The 23,218-nt window shown below is 51.7% G+C and overlaps 2 protein-coding genes across 5 annotated transcripts; one reads left to right on the top strand and one right to left on the bottom strand.

Annotated features, from left to right (window-relative positions):
• Positions 1-327: 327 nt before the first annotated feature.
• On the top strand, positions 328-14,283 carry Sh3d21 (SH3 domain containing 21). Of its 3 annotated transcripts, none has more exons than XM_059254960.1 (12): positions 328-561; positions 979-1,034; positions 1,122-1,234; positions 1,325-1,403; positions 1,503-1,589; positions 2,835-2,877; positions 12,505-12,598; positions 12,687-12,736; positions 12,826-12,920; positions 13,325-13,875; positions 13,959-14,022; positions 14,102-14,283. In XM_059254960.1, exons 1-12 carry the CDS (start codon positions 474-476, stop codon positions 14,162-14,164), a joined length of 1,383 nt encoding a protein of 460 aa, XP_059110943.1. In that variant the 5' UTR covers positions 328-473; the 3' UTR covers positions 14,165-14,283. The 3 variants fall into 3 exon arrangements, with proteins under 3 accessions (XP_059110943.1, XP_059110945.1, XP_059110944.1); XM_059254962.1 differs by having other exon boundaries at positions 329-561; positions 1,122-1,167; positions 1,303-1,403; positions 13,073-13,875; XM_059254961.1 differs by having other exon boundaries at positions 330-561; positions 1,122-1,167; positions 1,303-1,403.
• Positions 14,284-15,005: 722 nt separating this feature from the next.
• Eva1b (eva-1 homolog B) lies at positions 15,006-16,418 on the bottom strand. 2 transcript variants are annotated; one of them, XM_059254963.1, is made up of 3 exons: positions 16,263-16,418; positions 15,862-16,020; positions 15,006-15,652 (listed from the first exon to the last, which is right to left on the bottom strand). In XM_059254963.1, the coding sequence occupies exons 2-3, from the start codon at positions 15,926-15,928 to the stop codon at positions 15,222-15,224; spliced, it is 498 nt and encodes a 165-aa protein (XP_059110946.1). In that variant the 5' UTR covers positions 15,929-16,020; positions 16,263-16,418; the 3' UTR covers positions 15,006-15,221. The 2 variants fall into 2 exon arrangements, with proteins under 2 accessions (XP_059110946.1, XP_059110947.1); XM_059254964.1 differs by lacking the exon at positions 16,263-16,418 and having other exon boundaries at positions 15,862-16,112.
• Between the last annotated feature and the right edge of the window lie 6,800 nt (positions 16,419-23,218).

Genomic DNA, 23,218 nt, shown 5'->3' with positions numbered 1-23,218 from the left:
GCGTGGGGAGCTGCGGGGCCACCGTGGTGTCTTTCCCAAGAGCCTGGTGCAGGTGAGGCCTGGTGCGGGTGAGGCAGAGCGGGGAGCGGGCCCGGTCCAGCCCCGGGCCTCCAGCTGAATGCCGCCCCCATGCGATCTTCCCAGGAGATTCCCGAGGCCCTGCGGGGCATCACTGAGCCCAGACCGCGCTATGCGCGCCACCGCCGCCGCGGTGAGTCGGCCTGGGGCTGGTGGGGAGGGGGGATCACTGCCCGCGTGGAGCGTGACGACTGTGGGAGTGGCCACGGAGCTACTGGGCAGCCCCCTGATTGGCTCCAAGTACAATGCTCCGGCCGCTAAAGGGCGGGGCTTGAAGCTACTAAAGGGCGTGCTGGGGAGGCCCGCCCCTTCCCCAGTGGACAGGGCCACCTGCTCCAGCTGCTCCCCTGCTTGTCTGGCCTAGGTCAATCCGTCAACTCTCGGGGCCCCCAAAGATGGTGCAAAGTGAACTTCAACTACAATCCAGAGCAGGCAGACGAGCTGAAGCTTCAAATTGGGGAGATTGTGGAAGTGATAAAGGAGGTGAGGGGGTGCGATGGTGAGAGGACCTGGAGAAATGCTAGAGCTCTTCACAAACAGAGGAGAGTGAAGGGAGGGTGGGGGCGATGGGAAGGGAGGCAGCTGGGCAGAAGTTGATCCTTTCAGTGACTCTTGGACAGAACCAGATGCTCCCACATCCTTCCCCCTCCCCAGATTGAGGACGGCTGGTGGCTGGGGAAGAAGAACGGGCAGTTGGGAGCCTTCCCATCCAACTTTGTGGAATTGCTGGACAGTGGGCCCCCAAGTGAGACCGTGACCCTGTGATCCCCTGGGACCAGACTCTGCAATCTTCAGTGATCTTCCCAGTGACCTTCCTGACCCCGCTGACCCCTTTGGCCCCCTCCCTCCCGGGACCTAGCTAAATATTAGCACCTCCCTAACCTCATTGTCCCTCTCCAGGCCTTGGAAACACAGACATGCCTTCAATCATCTCTAATCCACCGAGGCCTCCTAAGGTAAAGTGGGTCAGGGTGGACACAGCCGGTGAGTTCTTAACATGGCTCCAGGCTCATCTCAGTCTTCCTTTGTTCTGCCTCTCCTAGCTGAGCAACTTGACCTATGACAGCCCTCCAGACTACCTGCGGACAGGTGAGCGGCTAGCCAGAGTCCCTCCCACAGTGCCAGGCCACACTCTGCCTTGTAGGAGGGGAATCAGGTAGGTAGTTGGAGGGAACCACTGGTTGATGGGGGAGGAGGCTCCACAGTAGAATGTCCTTCTCTCAGTCTCCTGCCCTGAGACCTGCAGGGTCCTGTTTGACTACCAGCCTGAGGCCCCGGATGAGTTGGCGCTGCACAAGGGGGACCTGGTGAAAGTTCTGAGAAAGGTGTGAGAGGATTGGGGGGTACAGAAGGGTACGGAGGGGGACCCAGGCAAGAGGGACTTGAATGAGGCTCATCTCCCTACTGGCTTGTTTCTCAACCAGACAACAGAGGATAAGGGTTGGTGGGAAGGAGAGTGCCAAGGCCGAAGAGGAGTGTTTCCAGACAACTTTGTACTACCACCACCCCCAGTGAGTATGAGCCAGACACTGGCAGGGCAGAGAGAAAGCTAGTTTTTAAAAAATCAGGAAACAGGGTACGGTGGTGCACCCCTTTAGTCCCAGCATTGGGGAGGCAGAGACAAGCGGAGTCTCTGAGTAGGAGGCCAGCCTGGTCTATAGTGCAAGTTCAGGACAGCCAGGGCTACACAGAGAAACCCTGACTCAAAAAATAGGAAAAAGGCCAGGCGGCGGTGGCGCACGCCTTTAATTCCGGCACTCGGGAGGCAGAGCCAAGCGAATCTCTGTGAGTTCGAGGCCAGCCTGGTCTACACAGCGAGATCCAGGATAGGCACCAAAACTACACAGAGAAACCCTGTCTCAAAACCAAAAAAAAAAAAAAAAAAAAAAAAAAAAAAAAAAAGATTTAAAAAAAATAGGAAAAAGAAAAGTCGGGGATCATGGCATTTGCTGGATCACTAGATAAAGGGACGAAGAACTCTCTAAAAACATCTAGGGGTAAGCTCAAGAGATGTGGCTCAAGCTTAAGTGTTTGTTCAGATCCCTCGGAACCCATGGAAATGGCAAATGGGCATGGCAGCACCTCTGTGTTTCCAGCCTCAGGAAGGTAGTAAGGCAGAGGTTTGCTCTGCCTTTGATTGGGAGACTCTACCCTAAAGATTTAGGCAGAGGGCTGGAGAGATGGCTTAGAGGTTAAGAGCACTGGCTGCTCTTCCAAAGGTTCTGAGTTCAATTCGCAACAACCACATGGTAACTCACAACCATCTATGACATCTGGCGCCCTCTTCTGGCATGTAGGCACACATGCAGGCAGAATACTGTATACGTAATTATGTAATAAATAAATATTTTAAAAAATTAGGCACACACATCTTTTTTTTTTCTTTCTCTCTTTTTTTGTGGGTGGTGGTGGTGGTGGTGGTCACACACATCTTTAATCCCAGTGCATGGGAGACAGAGACAGGCAGATCTCCAGGCCATCCTGGTCTACAGAGTTCCAGGACAGCCAGAGCTACAAAGAGAAACCCTGTTTTTTGGGGGAAAAAAAAGGAATTAAGTAGAAGAGGGATCAAGATTCCCTATATCAACCTCTTGCCTACACAATAGTGCACACATTATACACATACACAAACCAAAGAAAAAAACAACAGACATTATGGAACTCCTTGAACTCAGCTAGAGGGTCACCCCTAAATGAGGCTAGACCTAGAAGTTTTGGGACTTGTTCTTGGATTCTCATATTTCTTTTTTATCTAGATCAGGAAGCTGATCCCACGGAAAATTATAACTCGGGAGTCAGGTAAGTGAGGAGCTAGGTCAGTGTCTGGGGAGCATGGGGTAGAGGGGCTGTTCTATGGGAGACCCATCAGGTTCTTATTTTATTTTATATATTTTTATTTTACAAACATTAGTGTTTTGCCTGCATGTATGTCTGTGTGAGAAGGTCAGATCCCCTGGAACTGGAGTTACAGACAGGTTGTGAGCTGCCATGTGGGTGCTGGGAATTGAACCCAGGTCCTTTGGAAGAATAGTCAGTGCTCTTAACCTCAGAGCCATCTCTCCAGCCCCGACCCATCAGTTTCTGGTTGTCCATAAAGACTTGTTGTTCCGCACTGGTCCAATACACCATAGGAACGTCCTCCCCGGGGGGAGGAAGGGTCAAGGCTCTTGTAAGAACTATGTGAACCCTGTGTGAGTCCAGCTGTATGTGTTCATATGCTCATGTTTCTGTGTGGGTCTTGGCACCGACTGTCACTTAGCCTGGTGTGGTGGTGGTAAGTGTAGCTAGAGTTTTCCTGCCTGGCCCACGGTCAGGGCAAATCTCTCTCACCTGCCAGTCCCACAGCCGCTCAGACCCGACCAAGTAAACACAGAGACTTATATTGGTTACAAACTGTATGGCTGTGGCAGGCTTCTTACTAACTGTTCTTACAGCTTAAATTAATCCATTTCTATAAATCTATACCTTGCCACATGGCTCGTGGCTTACCGGCATCTTCACATGCTGTTTGTCATGGTGGCGGCTGGCAGTGTCTCTCTGACTCAGCCTTCCACTTCCCAGCTTTATTCTCCTCCTTGTCCCGCCTATACTTCCTGCCTAGCCACTGACCAATCAGTGATTTATTTATTGACCAATCAGCAACACACTTGACATACAGACCATCCCACAGCAGGTAAGGATCAAACCCAGGGCTTTGCACAAAGTAGTCAAGCGCTCTACCACTGAACTCTATATTGCAGCCTTAGTCAAAGTCCACAGGTGAGTAGATGCTTGCTGTCGTTAGATTATCGAAGGGTACCCTAGAGAGAGGAGAGAGAGACTTGGTCTGGTCTTAGGCAGAGTCATGTTTATTCACGGCAAGAGGGCATCTTTGTCACCTCATGTGCAGATGGCCAAAATGCCTCCAGAAGATGGGATGTGGCCCCTCATGGAGTCATGAAAATGACTTTAGCCTCCTCACGGGAAGCTGGGAAATGTAGTCTTTTCAGCAGGAAACTATCATTCCTAACTCTGAGAGGATATAAAAAATGTTGGCCAGACAGTGGTGGCACACGCCTTTAATCCCAGCACTTGAGAGGCAGAGACAGGAGGATCTCTGTGAGTTTGAGGCCAGCCTGGTCTATAGAGCGAGATCCAGGACAGCCAGTGCTACAAAGTGAGACAGGAAAAAAAAATTAAATAATAAAAGAAGGGCAGGGATGTTATAGTTGTTTTCTGCTGAGGAGGGACAATTTGTCAGGGGGCGGTCCATGGAAGAGGGGTCCTTTGGGCATGTGGCAGCAGGAAAACTTGATCGTCAGCTTCAATAGTTCGGGTAGTTGTCCTATATTCCTGAAAAGACTTGGAAAATAATTATTAGAGGGCTGTAAGCAGACGGTTTGGTTACAGAGTAGGATGGAGAGATTTTCTGGGAAAGTTGGGGGAGGGGGAGGAGCTGAGGGGGGGAGATGGAGTGGGTCTGTGAGAGAAAGTGGGCATAGAGTTGATTCAAGGTGACAGTGACTGGTCCCATTGCCAAGACCATTGCACTAAAGTAGAAGGAGCAGGGAGCTTCGGAGCATCAAAGGAAGGAGGGGAAAACGGGACAAATGTCTGGCTGGGGTTAAAGGGATGAGTGTCTCCATAGCATCTAAGAGGCCTTTTTTTTTTTTTTTTTTTTTTTTTTTTTTTTTTTTTTTTTGGTTTTTCTGAGACAGGGTTTCTCTGTGTAGCTTTGCACCTTTCCTGGGTCTCGCTCTATAGACCAGGCTGGCCTCGAACTCACAAAGATCTGCCTGGCTCTGCCTCCCGAGTGCTGGGATTAAAGGCATGCGCCACCACCGCCCGGCTAAGAGGCCTTTTTGCAGATATTTTGGGTCCAATGGAGCTGTGTGTAGGGTCAGAACTATTTGAAGAACTCATGCGGAGCATTTTGTTTGGGTTTAGGGCGAAGTGTAGTAAATAAAACTTTTAAGAGACAGGATACAAACATAAGAATAATGAGGAGGAAAGAGGGATCCAGAAGCCCAGTCATGAAGTTTTTGTGGTCCCCGTCTCTAGGCTCCATCTCAAACCAGTTGGGGTTTGTTGGTGTGGGAGCAGCATTGTTTGTGGAGGAGGGCACAGATCCCATACTGTAGCTGCCCAGAAGCTGAAGCTGATTCGAGGTTCTTTAGAGAGCTTTTTTTTTCAGAGCTTTATTAGGAGGAAGAGGGGGGGACAAAAGAGCCAGGCCTGCCGGGCGGTGGTGGCGCACGCCTTTAATCCCAGCACTCGGGAGGCAGAGCCAGGCGGATCTCTGTGAGTTCGAGGCCAGCCTGGACTACCAAGTGAGTCCCAGGAAAGGCGCAAAGCTACACAGAGAAACCCTGTCTCGAAAAACCAAAAAAAAAAAAAAAAAAAAAAAGAGCCAGGCCTGGGGAAGAAGCATATGCAGAGAGAGAGCAGAGAAAGAGGGAGCTAGAGATAGGGGGGCAGGAGAGAACAGACAGGGCGAGAGCCATTATTTAATGAACATAACCAAAGTATCTCAAATAAAACACAGTTTTTGGAAAGAAACACTTTGATACGGTAAAATTTTATAAGTTGGAACTATTACCTTAAATGACCATATCTAGTATTTGAAAACATGACTCAACACTTTTGTTTGTTGGTTGGTTTACACTGATTGTGTGTCTCTGTACCACATGGATAGTATCCACAGAGGCCAGAAGAGGGCATCAGATCCCCTGCTATACTTTAGTTACCCATGGTTGGGAGCCACTGTGTTGGTGCTGGGAACTGAACTTGGTCCTCTAGAAGAACAGCCAATGCTCTTAATCACTGCGTCTGTCTCCAGCCCTGAGTGTTCAATGTTGTAGCCAAAATGCTGAAAAGTGATATGAATGTTCAGCCTCTTTTGGTGGGGAGAGGGGGGTTGAGACAGGGTTTGTCTGTGTAGCCTTAGCTGTCCTGGATCTTGCTCTGTAGACCAGGCTGGCCTCGAACTCACAGAGCTCCACCTGCCTCTGCCTCCCGAGTGCTGGGAGTAAAGGCGTGCGCCACCACCGCTGCCTGGCTCAGAACACTTGTTCTTGCGGGAAGACTCAGGTTTGGTTCCCATTGTCCACATGGTGGTCCTAACTCCATCCATTCACTCCAGTTCTAGAAACTCTGACCCCCTTCTACCCTCTGCCGTCACTGTGTACACACATGCACACATATATACATGCATGCAGGAAGAACACTCATACACATAAAATAAATCTTCAAAAAAAAAAAATGAAAAGAAAAACTCAGCTCCTCGAAACTAGTGCTGTCACGCTTGCAATCTTAAGCACTTTTGGAGGCAGAGACAGGAGGATTGCTGCAAGTTTGATGTCAGCTTGGTCTACACAGTGAGTTCCTAGTCAGCTTGAACTACATGACAAGACCCTACCTCCCCAAACCCTCCCCCCAAATCTGTCTGTCTAGGTTTTCTGTTTATGGCTTGCTTCCATCTATTTTCTTTCTTAGTTTCTTTTGAGATAGGGTTTCATGGAGCCCCAGGCTGACCTCGAACTCTTAATCTGCCTACTTCCAAATATTAAGATTACAGGTGCATCCCAGCATGGCTGGTTGCAAATGGATGCTTCCCTCTTCCCTTCCAGCAGTAATGTTTTCTCTGTCTCATTCTATTTCTACCTAGGGTTGGTTCTGTTTGTACTGAGGAATTGAACTCAGGACCTCTTGGATACTAGGCCACCACTCTGTCATTGAACTGTGTCTCAAGCCTGTATCCTTAGGGATTTTATCAAAAATTGGCATTGAATTTTCCCAAATTGTTTATCTGAATCTTTTGAAAAGATGCGATGTTTTCCCACTAATTTGCCCATGTTATGAATGAGATCAGTAGAACTTTATCTCTGTGTATACAAGTGTTTCTGTGTTACTGCAGGTGCATGTGTCCCATGGTGTGGGTGTGGAGGCTTGGGCGTCCATCCTCATCCTCTGTCTTGTGGGGTCACTTTTGCTTCTAGGTAGTCTCCTGTTTCCTTCCCATCTTGATGTAGGCGTGCTGGGTTTTTGGGTTTTTTTTTTTTTTAAGCTTTATTTATTCTTTTTTATTTATGTGTTTATATGCGTGTTTGCATCTGGTATGGATGCTGGGAATCGAACCCAGGTCCTCTGCAAAGAGCAGTAAGTACACTTAGCCACTAAGCCATCTCTCCAGCCCTTGAGTCCTGGGATTGTAGATGCATGTTGTATGAGTTCTGGGGACCCAAACTCTGGTCCTCACACTTGCACGGCGGGTGCTTTACCCACTGACCATAGTCCTTAGTAGAAGAGTGGTGTGTGTGTGTGTGTGTGTGTGTGTGTGTGTGTGTGGTGTGCCTGTGGCTATGAGGTACTCACCCGCTTGTGCACATGCAGAGGCCCGAGGTTGACTTTAGTATCTTCCCACTGTCACTCTACCTTTTTTTTTTCCTTTTTGAGCAGAGTAAGCACAAGTTCATTAATATTTATTAAGGAGAAGTGAGAACTCAGAAGAGTGGGAAAGGTACCATGGGAAGCACCCACCACCTTTGGTTTTGAGGGCAAGGTCTCTAGGATTTGGAGCTTGCCGATGAGACTAGGCTGACTAGACAGTGAACCCCAAGGATCCTGTCTCCACCTCCCAGGCTCTGGGATCACAAGCATGCACCGCAGTGCCCCAGCTTTTTATGTAGGCTGGGGATATACTGCACGTCCTCAGGCTTCCATAGCAAGCACATTGCTGACTCGGTTCTCTTTCTTGCTCCTCACCCTTTTTTCTTTCTCTTTAAAAACTTAGTTTTGAGCCGGGCGGTGGTGGCGCATGCCTTTAATCCCAGCACTTGGGAGGCAGAGCCAGGTGGATCTCTGTGAGTTCGAGGCCAGCCTGGGCTACCAAGTGAGTTCCAGGAAAGGCGCAAAGCTACACAGAGAAACCCTGTCTCGAAAAACCAAAAAAAAAAAAAACAAAAAAAAAAACTTAGTTTTGAAGCTGGGCTGTGGTGGTGCACACCTTTAATTCCAGCACTTGGGAGGCAGAGGCAGGTGGATCTCTGAGTTTGTGACCACCCTGGTCGACAGAGCAAGTTCTAGGACAGCCAGAGCTACACAGAGAAACCCTGTCTGGAGGGGTGGGGGAGAAAGGCTTTGTTATTTTTCTGTGTATGGGTGTTTTGCCTGCATGCATGTCTGTGAACCACTGTGCCTGGTGTCTGTGGAGGCCAGAAGAGGGTGTTGGATCCTCTGGAACTAGAGTTACAGATGGGTGTGAGCCTCCATGTAGACGTTGGGTATTGAACCTCCGGCCTCTGCAATGGCAGCCAGTGCTCTTAACCACTTGCCAACTCTCCAGCCCCACCACACCTTTATTTCAATGTGGAGACCCGGGGCTTCGTGTGTGCTAGACAAGTGCTCTGACATGGCGTTACATCCCTAGGCCTTGGATCTTTGAGACAGGGTCTCACCAATTAATCCAGGCTAGCCTTGAACTCACGGTCCTCCTCCCAGCAAGAGTATGAAGATCTCAGGTTCTCCATACTCAGATGGATGCTTGTTGATGTCTTCATTAGAGCCGTGCTGGTGGACCGAAGGGCAGCTTGTGGTTTGGATTTGCCCTCCTCTGGGGCTTCATGGTCCCGAGAAGCTTTTGATTGTTTTGTTTTGAAGACAGGGTTTCTCTGTGTGGCCCTGGCTGTCCTGGAACTAGCTCTGTAGATTAGGCTGGCTCCTGAACTTACTGCCTGCCTCTGCCTCCAGAGTGCTGGGATTAAAGGTGTGTGCCACCACCGCCTGGCACTGAGAAGCTTTTCGTGTTTACTGGCTCTGTGGGCGCTTTCCAGTTGGGTTGTGTTCCTTACTACTGAGTTTCAGGAGTTCTTTATGTTCTAGATGAAAGGTTAAGGCCTGGAGCTACAGCTGTGTGATAGAATGCTTGTCTGGCAAGCTTGAGGCAGGCCCTAGCTTCCACCCCCAGTACACCAAAAATAATGATGATGATGATATCGATAGTAATCATAAGTAAAATAAGTATCATTTTGTAAAAGTTTTTCCTATCTTCATTTTATTGTCATCCCCCCTCCCCCCCCCCTTTTTTTTTTCCTGTTTTAATGTGTATTTTGCCTGGATGTATGTCTGTGTACTGCATACATGCAGTACCTACGGAGGCCAGAAGAGGGCATCGGATCCCCTGGAACTGACATAGATGGTTGTGAGCAGTCAAACAGAGCCTGGGAATTGAAGCCCTAGTGCTTCAATTGAATTGAAGCAGCTAGTGCTCTTACCTGCGGAGCGGTCTCTCCCGCCCCCAGCCATCCTTAGTTAACGTTGCCCTTTGATGCAGTTTTGTGTTCTGATGAAGTACCATTCATCTACTCCTGTGTTGGTTGTGTTGGGGGGTGTCACACGAGCGAGCTGTCTTCGCTGTGAAGTGGCTGCTCCTCACAGCCCCCCGAACCCCCACCCCCACCCCTACCCCTTCCCTACCCTGCACCGCAGACCCATTCTGTGGACCATGCTGGGGGAAGGGGTGAGCAGCCACAGGGAGGAACACTATGGAGCAGAAACTCTTCTCACATTACCTCGATGCCCTGGACGGTGTCTGGAACACAGACATGCTCATTTTGTCCTGTCCATCTTCTTAGCTGCCTTCCTGGAGAGGGCACGGGCACTGCCTCGCTGAGAACCTTGGTCTGAATCCCCCCTCCCCCCTTCTCATTTAGTAATTCTCTCTCTAGCTTTTGGCTGTGTTTCCTCTGGTGTTTAACGTGTACTTTAAATCCTGTCTGTACACATGTAGGTCATGGGCTTGCACTGTGTATTCTTCCAGGAATGCTGCTGTCATCTGTAGTTACGAAATCTGCTGTTTGCTTTTCATAGCCGGCTCCTCCTGATAATCGCTGTGTGGCTTATACAGCCTTAATTCCCAGTATTTCTTACCTGGTTGTGCCGTGTTACCCGGTGATTCCCGTACGTGTGATGAGTTGGGTCTGTTGATTGCTCACAGTGGCCGGCCCTATGGCGTGGTTTGTTTGGTTTTTTTTTTTGGCCTTCATGAGCTCATGACTTGATGTGAGCTGTGGGAGCCTCGCAAGCCTTCAGAAAGATTTCCAGGAGGATTTGGTTTTGTTTCTGCCAGCAGCAGCCAGAGGACACCGATTCCCACCAGCCACGTGGCTTTCCCAAGGAAAGGTGGCATGGGACGCCTGAGCTTTGGGCCTGTTGGTAAGCTAAGGGAGCAGGGCCTGGGACGCTGCTCCACCTCACAGGCCCCAAGCTCAGGAGCCAGAGCAGCCACCCACTTCACCACCTGTGCTGTCGTGATTGCTGACACAGACCCGGTGCATTGTGGGTCATACTGTTCCCAGGCAGGGAGTCCAGAGCTGCCTTAGAGGAGAAAGCTGGCAGAGAGAGACAGCAAGCAGGGAAGGATCTGTGTATTTATTCTCTCTGTGCTCTTGTCTGCGGATCTGGTTTCCTGCTTTGGCTTCCTCACAGTAATAAACTAACCTGGAACCGGACAGACCCCTTCCTCCCGATGTTGCCTTTATCAAGACATTGTCGCAGCCACAGAAGTAACACCAGGGTGACACTTTCCGGCCTCAGGGCTCCATTTGTCCACTTTTTTTTCCCCCAAGACAGGGTTTCTCTGTGTAGCCCTGGCTGTCCTGGAACTCACTCTGTAGACCAGGCTGGCCTCGAACTCACAGAGATCTGCCTGCCTCAGCCTCTGAGTGCTGGGATTAAAGGTGTGCGCCTGGCTGTTGAGATTTTTTTTACATATATATATGTATTTTTTAGACAAGGTGTTACAACATAGCCCAGGCTGGCCTTGAACGCCCAGCAGTCTCACTAACGCCACATCCTGGAGGAGGCTGGGATTCTGGCATGCACCATGACATCTAGATCACTGCATTTAAGACTGTAGACTAGAGGGCTGGGGATGTGGCTCAGCAGGTAAAGGCCTCAAGCCCGGTGACCTTGAGTTTGATCCCGGATACTCACACGGTAGGAGAGAAATGACTCCCCTCACTCAGTTGGCCTCGGCCCTACACACCTGTATGCACTGTATGCACATAAGCACACACAGATACTTAGAAGGTTTACTTAAAAATTAAAAATTGTGCTGGGAGGTGGTGGCACATGCCTTTAATCCCTGCACTCAGGAGGAAGAGGCAGGTGGGTCTCTGTGAGTTCAAGGCCTGCCTGGTCTACAGAGTTTGAGAACAGCCAGGGGCTGTTACACAGAGAAACCTTGTCTCAAAAAAATTTTTTTTGAGTTCCAGCATAGCCAGAACTATACAGAGAAACCTTGTCTCAAAAGACAGAAACAGAATAACAATAAAAAATTAAAAATTTATACTATTGCTGGCTGTCCTGGTTATACTTGTATTTCTAGCTACTTGTAGGTATCAGGAAGATCACTTGAGCCCAGCCTGGGTAACAATAAATAGTAAGACCCTGTGTTTCAGAATGTGTGTATCTGTTCTTAGTGGGTGTAGTACACACACCTTTCATCCCAGCACTCAGGATGCAGAGGCAGGTTGGGTCTCTGTGAGTTAGAGGGCAGCCTGGTCTACAGAGTGAGTTCCAGGACAGCCAGGGCTACACAGAGAAACCCTGTCTCAAAAAACAAACAAAACAAAGCAAAAATCAAAGCCAGTTCCTCACAGCCTTATCATGAGAACAGAAATGAGGAACGCTCGGGCTGGCGCATGGGAAACAGGAACTTGTATCTAGATACCATGTTGTAGGGGCTGAACTGTTTTTTTGCGACCTAGTCTCTGTGTAATCTCTTCATCCTTTGAGCTCATGACCTTGGTGACAGGGCAGCTGGCCATGACAGAGTTCACAGTGGTCACAGAGATGGAGATTTGGGCATCATCTGTTTATTGATGATGATTAAACCCTGAAGACTGGGTGAGGTCCCATAAAAGGTGTGAGACAGTAATAGAAGCCAGTGAGATTCGAAAGGGGAAATTAAAGCTGGGTATAATGGAGCGCCTTTAGTCCTGGCACTTGGGGAGCAGAGGCAGATCTCTACATGTCGAGGCCACCCTGGTCTACATAGTGAGTTCTAGTACAGCCAGAGCTACAAAGTAAGACTCTGTCTTACGAAAAAAAGGTATGTGTGTGTTGCGGGGGGAGGTTTAACAAGAAATGGAGGCTGAACCAGAAAGAGAACTTGTTATGGGCACCAAGCAGGGGACAGGTCTTCAAAGAGCAGATCAAAACCTGGCAGGATAGAGAGCTATCTTCCCCCCACAAAGCCTTCCCTGATACCTATCTGCTGTGTTCCTTTGGGGTGCTACACAGTGGGGTGTTCCATAGTTCCCTAAGCCCAAGGTAATCCCCCAAAGTCAGATGGAATTCATCTCCCATCAGGCTTCTGTGCACAGCACAAGACATACATGACCAAGGACTTAGGCAGATGGACATTACTCCTCTCTCTCCTCCCAGCTCCTATGAAGGAACCAAAAAAACTGATGCCCAAAACATCCTTACCCTCTGTGAAGAGGGTGGCAGCAGCTGCCTCGGCACCTAACAAAACCAAGTAAGGAGGAGAGGGTACCGGGGAGGAGGGCGGTAGAGGAGAAACCCCTTCCACCCCGTCTTGTGTTGCTGATGGAGATATGTTCCAGGACATCTACACCCAGTGGGGACAGCCAGAAACGCCCCTCCCGAGACACCGGTAAGGGCTCTCTTCCTACAGTGGAAGACAGGGATGTGTTGAGGGACAGGGATGGATGAGCTTGGGTCTCTGAAGTTCTACTCTCATAGGCTTCAATGGCAGCTTCCTCAATGGGGGACCCAGGCAACCAGGGAGAAAGCGATCCAGAACCCAGGCTTCCCAACAGCATTCTGTATTCAATCAGGTGAGGGGCCGGATATATGGCAGAAGGGATTCCTGGGAAGAGGTGCTTCGCACAGGTGTGTTGTGTAAAGGTGAAAGATCCCAAGGGGAACAAGGAAGCTCCTTTAAGGAATCCACCTTCCAACTGAGACCTCACCCCTAATATCACCACAGGAGGATGACCAGAGAAGCCCGGGAAAGGCCCCCTCCACAAATAAAACCCGCACTCCAGATAAGACCCTTGGCCCAGAGAAGATCCTGGCTCCCAACAAAGTCTCCACTCCAGAGAACCCCGTTCCAGAGAAAGCCCTGGATTCTGACAAAATTCCCACTGCAGAGAATACCACTGTAGACAAGGCTGCCAGTACAGGGAGTGCCCTTTCTGTGGATGAGGCCCTAGCTAAGGATGAAACCGTTGACCCAAAGGTGGCCCTTCATGCGGACAGTACCCCTGCACTGGTGAAGATCTTGACCCCAGAGCACATGCTTTTTGAAGAGGACCCTTCTAGGGACAACACTCAGTGCCAGCATTTACCTCAAGAAGAAAGCACACAGGGGTCCGAGTCTCTTGCACCTCCAAATGACATCCAGGTGCCAGGAGAGCACCCTCAACTGTCTAGATGCAGCTCCCTAGCCCACTCCAGGGCTAAGGATGAGTCTGCCGTGGAGGACGCCACCTTTCCGGAGGGACTACCAAGCAAAGATGAGACGACCCTGAAAGAGGCACTCCCCAAAGAAGAGCCGCCTTCTGAAGGGATGGGTCCCCAAAAGCAGGTGCCCCAGAAAGAGTCAGTCCCCACTCCCCAAGTGCCACATATTATCAAGCAGATTCCGGACTCTGAAGAAGCTCCCACGCTTCATCCCGTGGCCTCACTAACTTCTTCCAAAAGCAAGAATGACGATATGGATGTAGCAGCGTTAAAGAAAGAGCTGGGGTCGCTAAAGAACGCGCTGGAGCGTCTGGAGTTGAAGATGGAGTAAGTGGGCAGTAATGCAGAGTGGGGCGGGGCGGGAGACAAAGGGAAGGGTCCAGTGTCTCACCTGAACCTGGTATCCACAGACAGAAGTTGAGTGATGTCTGGGAGGAGCTGAAGACCGAGAGGGAGAAGCTCCAGTCGCTGGAGGTGGGTGAAATGCGGACCCAGGCGGGGGAGGGCAGTAGCCAGTGAGTGGCTCTGGTCCCTCATGCCCTCTCCCGACTAGGTTCAGACGCCGCCGCAGAGGACCCAGAAGTCCTTCAAACATGCGCAGACACAGACAGAATGAGGGCGGGCTCAGGCAGAACCTCAGCCCGACCTGGAGGGGACGTCCATCCTGCTCGGGCCACCCCTGTCCTTGCACAAAGCTTTGAGAAACTCCAAGGAAGTAAAAACTCTGAACTCTTAGACCAGCCTGGTCCGTGTGAGGCGGGGCCGCCAGTCAGCACGCCGCCCTCCGCATTCCTGGCGCTCTCTCTTGGGCACATCTGGCCAACATGTGGCTCCCATTACCATTCTCAAGGCCTATGCAAGGCTATTTTTATCCACCGGATGGTTGGGGGCGGGGGTAGTCTCCTTCGGACGCTGGCCCTGTGCTGGATGCAGGGTGGAGGGGCCCAGACCCTCCTGGATTCAGGAACCCAGCTGTGCGCTAGAGGGGTGGAGCCAGCCTTCTCTGGGCCCAGCTCCTCCCAATTAGCCTCTGCCCAAAGGAACTCCTGTGTCCACTCACTCGGAATGATACTCGGCCCAGAAGCGAACTCCAGGCTTCGCTCAGGCACTAAGTCTAAGAGAATTAGTATCAAGGTCTGAGCCTTAGGCTTCCCTGTGTGACTGCAGTGACATCCCAGGCCAGGTCATAGGGCAGGGGACTAGGTGACATCTGTCCAAGCGCTGCTGGCTAGTAAGGAACATACTTGTGAGGAATGCCTGTAATACCTGTCCTGTGTTCAGGTGCAAGAGGCGTGTCTCGGTCTGGTTCTCTGGTCTGTGAGGTGAGCACAAGCATGCACCGGATGCACACCCAGAGGGGATGCAACCAGTAAAAGCAGTGAGACCCACAGCCCTGGGACTCCCCTGCAAGGCTGGAGCCGGGGGGCCTGCTGAATGAGACACTGAGTCACTGAGGCTAGCTTTCATTGGTCATTCATTATTACCAGGAGGAGAAGGTGGGACCTGGCATTCTTTTCCCACCCATACCTGCCCAGTGAAGAGTGCTTAGCAGGTGGCGATCCACGCTCAATAGCACCAGGAGAATCAGGGCAGAGGCAGTTTGAAGGCCCTGGGGCAGCACTGGGTTCAATCCCATGTCCAGTAAGCAGGGACCCATGCTGTGGGGTCGTGTGTCAATAATAGTGCATGCGGCCCAGCGTGCCTGTGGCCGAGGCTCCGGGCCCGAGCGTGCCGGTGCCCAGCAGATCTGGCTGCCCGGTGCGCCAGATCTCCCGCAGGATTCGCTCACGTTCCTCCAGCCGCTGAGCGCGCTCCAGCTCTTCTGCTGACGTGAAGACATTGACACTAAGGGGCCCGTCGGGCTCGGTAGACAGCTCCTGGCCCGGGAGTGTGTCATCGGGGCCCAGCCTCGTCATGGTGTCCTCATCCTCGTCATCCTCATCCTCCGGCTCTAGGGTGCTGCCGCGAGGGTCCCGGCGCAGAGCAGGGCCCCGGGGCCTCGAGCGAGGCGCACAGGAGATGCTGATGACTAGCAGGCACAAGGTCAGCAGCAGGCCGAAGCAGACGCCCAGCACGAAGTAGAGGCCGAAGCTCTCAGGGTTAGCTAGGAAGCAGGGAGCGAAGGTCAGAGAGGGGCCTGACAAGCTGGAGTCGTCCCATCTGGGAGAGATCCAGGGTCTAAGCTTGGGGCACAGAACGGAAGGGCAGCAGGGGACAGGCATCTGGGGATGGACTGAGAGGGTGAGCATCTGGGAGTGGAGGGCTGCCTGGGTTATGATGGACGGGCTCCGCGCTCCCAGGCCTGGCCCTCACCTCGGATGTGTGCATAGGCCGCCAGGCTGTTGCTGAGTAGCTCCATGTCCTTCCTCGGGGCATCCATGGTGCTGGGGCTCAGCTCGCCTGTCAGCCTGGGAGGTCAGCCAGGTCAGGTCCTCCAGGGCCCAGGGCGCTCACTCCTCGGGCAGCTCCACCCTGGGGGAGAGCAGTTCCCCTCATCTGGTCGCAGATCTGGGCTCTGCTAAAGAGTCCTTGCTCCCCTGCAGACGCCCCTTCATCCCGGGGAGCGGCGGAGAGGCCGCACACGCTCCGCCCCCTCGTGGGGGTCCCCAGGAGAGGCCCAGCGCACGGAAGGACGAGGCGGTGCCCCCTCGGGCTCCCCTGCCGCCTCCCTCCTGCACCCCTCCGCCCAAGGGGCCTCGGCCCTGCTCGCTCACCCGTCAGCGTCCGTCCCGCTGCCTGCCCCCGGCAGTTGCGTCTCCCCGGTGGCTGCATACACCCGGGCGGGGCCGCCCCGTCCGCCTTACTCGGTTCGCACCGTGGTGCGGCCGGACACGCCGATGGACCAGCCGGCGGAAAGTTTCCTCTGAGGAAAGAGGAGGGACGGGGCGGGGCGGGGAGGAGAGGCGGGAGGAAGAGCGCCTGGAGGAAGGGGAGAGGGGGCGGCCCCTGCTCCCCTACAGGAAGCCGCTGGGGAGGCCGCTCACGGGGGCCGCCCCCGCCAGTACTAACAACAACATCATTAGTTACTAAACATCCCTGAGGCCTGGGCGCCGGAGGTACCCTCCTTCCCCCCCCCCCCCCCGAGACGTTCCTCTTTTAAACCTACCAACCCCAGAATGTGGTTGTCATTAAATCTCCAGCTGAAGTTAACTGAGTCATAAAGATCTTGAAGAACTTTGCCACATGGGCAGGACTTGAACCCACAACCCTCTGGCCGTAGGGCGCAGGCTCCAAACTACTTCCCCCGTCCCTGGCTCCTCCTGTGATGGGGCGGGTCCAAACCCCTTCATCCCTCCGGCCCTTTCCTAGCCCCAGTGGAGTCAGCCGGCACCCCCACGTCCTCATTGGCCCTCCTGGGAGAGAGGCTCTCTCAGCCCCTCCTCCCAGTGGCCTGGCTGAGTGTGTCCAGCTGCTGTGGTCACCCAAGGTTAATGATTGTAGGATTGGGCGGTGAGCCAGGCCCAGCACACTGCAGACCCCAGCGCGGCCTCTGCAAGTGCAGGGGACGGGACGTCTTAGCTGCCTTGCCCGCTGGACCTGCCCAGACTCACACGTGCGCTTCCACCTGGGCTCAAGGCTGTTACAGAAGCGTGCCGGGGGATCTGCAGCTGGCCTCTTCTCTCTGCCTAGTCGTCTGGCCACCCCTCACCCCCCCACTTCCCCTCCCTATGCTGGGTGAGGGGGAGGCCTTCTTGGCGGGAATCTTGGGAAGGAGGAGGGAAAGAATGAGGAGAGGAAATTGCAGGCATAGCTGTAGGCGCTGCCTGAGGCCTGAGGGCCATGAACCCCCTCCCTGTCCAAGCTGCAGGACCCCCCTCCCGGACTCCCCCAGGCCAGCCTGGGTTCAAGTAGGGGGCAAGAGGAGATGGAGAAAGGAGTGAGCTGCCCCGCACCTGGGTGTGTTTGTGACTGTTTAGTCTGCTCTGTGAGCATAGAGAGGCCTCTTGGCTCATGTGTACTTACCTTTTTGCCTATAATGCTGCTTCAGCGTTTCGGTGTGGGATGAGAACAGCCGCCCCCCCCCCCCCCCCAGTAGATGCCGGGCCTCTCCTAAGAATGGAGATTGAGAATAAAGAGGTTATAAGCTCTTAGAGGCTGTGAGCTGCTGAGGAGGTGGTGGAGTTCATTAATGCGATGGGGATCATCTTGGGCAGCTCTTACAGGAATACCCCAGGTAAGAGCTGAGTCCCGAGGAGAAAGCACCCATGACAAGATCGGGGGAGAGTGTCTAGGCAGGAACAAGGGGCAGGAGCGTGAGTGGCGTTCCTGGCTTGCAGAGAGCTAGCGTGCGTGGTACAAGGGCACAGAGGAGGGTGACTGGTGGGAGAGACCACGCAGGAGCTTTCAGAGATGGCTAAGGAGCTTTCAGAGATGGCTAAGGAGCTTGGGTGTCATTGTGAGTGAATTGATAAGCCCCTGGGCTCTTAAGTAAGGGAGTGTCATAACCACTCCACACTTTGGAAAGACTTCCGAATTGGCTCAAGATAGGCTAGGCTACAGCAGGTCAGAAATGGAGGCAGAGAAGACGGGGAGCAGCCTGGCAGGTATTGGGGCTTAACCCAGGAGGGGAAGGCAGGCTGTGTCCTGAAGGGAGTTCCTTTGTGGAGGTGGTGTTGAGTGAAGAGGAATTTAGCTTTGATCTTGGGCTGTGCGACCGAAGAGGAAAGTCTTGGGGGCAGTGTGTTTTTTGTTTATTTTTCTCCCAGGGCACAAGAGGTGAGAGTTGGATTTTAGATTTCAGATTCATGATACCCAGGAGATACCTGGGTGTGGGTGTTAGAGAGGCAGGGATAGCTCCACCCCCCAAATACCATTTCCAGCAAGGAGAGACCATATGAATAGCATCCTGGGAGGAGGGAGTCTTTCTGGAGCCTGAGTCCTGAACACTGACATTGAGGGGTCTTCTGGAGGAAGACTCCTCAACTGCAAACCAGAGAGGTCGGAGGAAAACCAGGCATGAGCAAGGATGTGACCCTTTGGGTTATATGGGGCTGAGAGGTAGAGTTAGGACCAGAATCAATACCCAGGCTGGAGCAACATTTCAGTATCGTCAGTGATGCCCGTGGATGACCATGGGCTCATCTCTGCTTCTCTAAGGCATGTGTGTAACTGGCTGGTTGGACACATAGAGAATAACTAGTGTTGGGAATGTATTGAAATCCATGGTCTGCCAACCACGTACATGTTAGTGTGTGCTGCTGCAGCTTAGCTTGTACAGCAGTCCGTGCCTAAGTTTGTGGGCACACACCTCTTCTCTGTGAGGGTCCATATGAATAGGGTGTGAGGTTTGAGACAGGCTTCTCTGCAAAGCGGTCTGCATCCCTGTGCCTAGCAGATCTGTGTGTCCCTCTCTGGGTTAGATGTGACTCAGCCTTGGGGAAACAGGCTGTGCTGGAACAAAGGGAGTGTTGAGATGGTTGCTGGACCCTGCAGACGGATGCACACTGCTGGGATGCATGCTCTACCTTCCACAGTGGTTAATCACGAGAAGTGGCAAGGTGGCCCTGGTAGAGTAGAGAGCTATTCAGAGTTCTGGCGAAGGTACCGAAAGCCCTTGGCTGAGATGGCTGTCCACAGTGGCCGGCTTGCCTGCCTCTGCCAGCCAGAGTTCTGTGCGTGCGGCCAACTTGTTTCTCCTCCGTGGCTGGAATGTCTCGTGTCTGCCCATCTAGCCTGCATCCTGCCCATCCACCTGCAGAGTCTGCCTATCTGACCAGGACTCTTCTACTCGCCTGGCCCCTTGTCCTCTGGCTGGCCCATCTCTGCCCTCCCATCTGCTTGTGAGATCAGGGATTTGTTGTCTTGGAAGGCCCAGAGAGGAAACAGGAAAGACAGGTCTTGGCAGGTTAGGGGGCTGAGGGATCCAGACTGGAAGAGGCCTCAGGGCCCTAGCTTCTCCAGCAGGGAGTCAGTCACTGCCTGCTTCAGCCCATGGAGCTGGCCCTGGCTGCTCCACCCTCACCCTCAGATGTCCCCCACTAGAAGAGTAGGGTCTTTGAGAGGTGGGAAAAGGGGGCTCACTCAGGGCCTCCTGCAGCTTGTCAAGTTTCTCAGTGTCCCCGTGCCCCCAGCACCTAGTTCACTGGCTAGGAAGGGGATCCTGGAGAAAAGTTTGCTCAGGAAAGGGTAATGGTAATAGGTAGGAAATGCCCATGCAGTTTGTAAGGCAGCTCCCATTTGACAGAGGCTTAGAGATGTCATGTTGCTTGGAGGGTCACAAGCAGTGGAGCCCGGCTTTGAACTTGTGTAGAGACGGAGCGCAACAGAGGAGCCTGTCACAGTAAGACACTCAGCTGCCCTTCTGGCTGCTTCCTACTGGGCTGTTCATGCTCTGGAAATGAAACTCAGCTAGTGCACCAACTTCCATTTTGTCCTATGCTATAAAAATGGCATCTATGGGGGCTAGAGAGTTGGCTCAGTGGTTAAGAGCACTGGTTGCTCTTCTAGAGGACCCGAGTTCAATTCCCAGCACCCACATGGCAGCTTATAACCATATGTAACTCCAGTTCCAAGGGATCCAACACCCTCATACAGGCAAAACCAATGGATACGAAATGAAAAAAATATCATTTTTTAAAAAATGGCATGTGGGGCTGGAGAGATGGCTCAGAGGTTAAGAGCACTTGGCTGTTCTTCCAGAGGTCCAGAGTTCAATTCCCAGCAACCACATGATGGTTTATAACCATCTGTAATGAGATCTGGTGCCCTCTTCTGGCCTTCAGGGATGCAGGCAGAACACTGTATGCATAATAAATAAATAAATAAATTTTTAAAAGATGGCATGCATTTGTATAGTGGTCTGTTGCTAAGAGAGTGACCGACATGTGTGTGACTGATGCTGGAACATTGCTGCGGGGGTGATGTGTGTTGTGATTAGTAAAGTTCTGAACAGCATGAAGTACAAATTCCTTCCACTTTACGCAGCAGTTAAGATTCCCAGGAAATAGCTGGGCGTGGTGGCCCACAATCCATGCACTCAGGATCCCGAGGCAGGCAGATCTCTGTGAGTTTGAGGTCAGCCCAGTCTCAAAGTGAGTTCCAGGACAACCAGGACTGTTAAACATAGAAAAAGCCTGTCTGAAAAAGTAAAACAAAAATTCCCAGAAAACTCACCGTACTGTGTAGACCCAAATTCCTCCCCGTTTATCTGTAAATGGAGTTAGATTCCAGGCTCTGATAAAGTCCTTTTTCTGTTGTGCAAGATGTAGAATCTGCCTGTCTATGGGTTGCCTGGGGTCTCTGGCCCTCTGCTCTGCTAATGGCAACCCCTGATTGGGACAGTTTTCCTGATGCCATTTATGGGTCTTGACATTTGAGTAGGGGAGAGATGGTCGCTAATTGAACATATGGTGGTTGGTGAACAGGGAACCAGGCAGAGTTCCAGGAGAGCATGGACATGGAGTGAAGGCTTTGAGGAGGCCCGTTCCGAGTCTTCCCTGACATGGGTGGGTGGCAGAAGAACACAGGAGAGGAGCAGGGAGAAACATTCTTGGCTTGCTGAGAATCAGGAGGCTTCGGTGGAGTGGAGAGGCTAAGGTGGGGAGAATTTAGGCCCCTGCCTTTCATCAGGTGTGGGACCACAGCCTTTCAAGGTTGTGATCAGGAAAAAGACGCACACTTGTTTTCTGTTGTGGTTTTATTTAGTACTGGGACTTGAACCCGGGGCCCCTCGTGTTGGGCAAGCATTCTACAACTGAGTAGAGCTGCAGTCCACCTTTCACTTTTTTTTTTACTTTTTTTTTTTTTTTTAAATTTTTTTTAAAGATGTATTTATTTATTATGTATACAGTGTTCTGTCTGCATGTAGGCCTGCAGGCCAGAAGGGGGCACCAGATCTCATATTATAGATGGTTGTGAGCCATCATGTGGTTGCTGGGAATTGAACTCAGGACCTCTGGAAGAGCAACCAGCAGCCAGTGCTCTTAACCTCTGAGCCACCTCTCCAGCCCCCACCTTTCACTTTTGAGAGTTTCACTAGTTGCCCAGGCTTAGCCTTGAATTTGATATCCTCCTGCCTCAGCATCTTGAGACAGTGTCTCACTATGTAGCCCAGACTGACACTGAGTTCAATATGTAGATCACACTAACCTTGAACTTGTGGCAATCCTCCTGCCTCACCCACCCGAGTTCACTGTGCTGGTTAGTTTTCTGTTGATGTCACAGAAGCTGGAGTTATCTGAGAAGCGGGAAATGTCAACTGTAAAAATCCCCCTATTGGAGCTGGGCAGTGGTAGCACATGACTTTGATCCCAGCACTCGGGAGGCAGAGGTTGGAGGATCTCTGTGAATCTGAGGCCGGCCTCATCTAAAGCGAGAGTTCCAGGACAGCCAGAGCTACACAGTGAAATCCTGTCTCGGAAAAAACAATAACAAAAGATCCGTGATGTTTCAAGGAGAGAGGGGGCCCAGCAGTTACGAGCACAGACAGTGATGTTTCCCAGGGGGGTTTGCGAGTCCAGTCCCTCTTACTGGCTGTTCAGGTGCTAGCAGTTTCTGGTCAGCAGGCTGAAGAATCAGCCGTGATTAACAAGAGAACCACTGAAGGGAAACCTTTGTTTTACTGAGACAATTGGTGCTCCTCTGTCTGAGCTGAGAAAACGTCTGTGATTAGGAAGAAACTGGCGTCCTTGAGGCAGGATCTTCTGGGAAGGAAAGGTTCCTCAGCGTCAGCACACCTGAACTATGTGTGGTTCAGAGGAGCCCAAAGCTGTACTTTGTGCTGGCAGCTGAACTTCTTGGAGTCTCTCAAGCAGTACTGGGTTTGTTTTGTTTTTTCTTTCCGTTTTTTTTTTTTTTTTGGTTTTGGTTTTGTTTTTTTCCAGGTTTCTCTGTGTAGCCCTGACTGTCCTGGAACTCGCTCTGTAGACCAGGCTGGCAAAACAAAACAAAAACCAAAAAAACAACCCAATCAAATAGACAAACAAAAAAACTGTGAGTTCAAGGCCAGCCTGGTCTACAGAGCAAGTTCAGGACAGGCTCCAAAGCTATACAAAGAAACCCTGTCTTGAAAAACAACAACAACAAAATTAACTTGAGGTCTGGAGAGAGGGCAAGTTCAATTCCCAGCAACCACATGGTGGCTCACAAGCGTTTATGAGATCTGGCGCCCTCTTCTGGCATGCAAGCAGAATACTGTATACATAATAAATATCTTTTAAAAAGGTTAACTTGAGTTCCTGGAGATAAACAAGAAAAGGAGGGTTATGGTTTGTGCTGTACTTGCGTGTGAGGTTGACAGGGGGTCAACTGCTCTGGCTAGTTTTTTGTTGACATAAGCTAGAGTCGTTTGAGAAGTAGAAACCTCACCTGAGAAATGCCTCCATCAGATTGGCCTGCAGGAAAGCCCGCGGGGCCTTTTCTTGATTGATGTGGAGGGGCCGCGCCCACAGTGGGCGGGGCCACTCCTGGGTAGGTAGCGCTGGGGAGTATAAGAAAACAATCTGAGCGAGCCAGAAAGCAGCATTCTTCCATGGCTTTGCTTCCCTTTCTGCCTCTAGGTTCCTGCCTTGACTTCCCTTACCGATGGATTACAGATGAAAGATGACATAAACCCTTTCCCTGCAAGTTGCTTTTGGTCGTGGTCTTTTTTTGTTTGTTTGTTTTTCAAGACAGGGTTTCTCTGTGTAGCTTTGGTGCCTGTCCTGGAACTCACTCAGTAGCCCAGGCTGAC

This window comes from Peromyscus eremicus, chromosome 2, assembly GCF_949786415.1.
Source record: "Peromyscus eremicus chromosome 2, PerEre_H2_v1, whole genome shotgun sequence".
NCBI classification, from domain to species: Eukaryota; Metazoa; Chordata; class Mammalia; order Rodentia; family Cricetidae; genus Peromyscus; species Peromyscus eremicus.
Note: the sequence above shows the minus strand (reverse complement) of the source record. Positions and strands in the feature narration are given on the sequence as shown.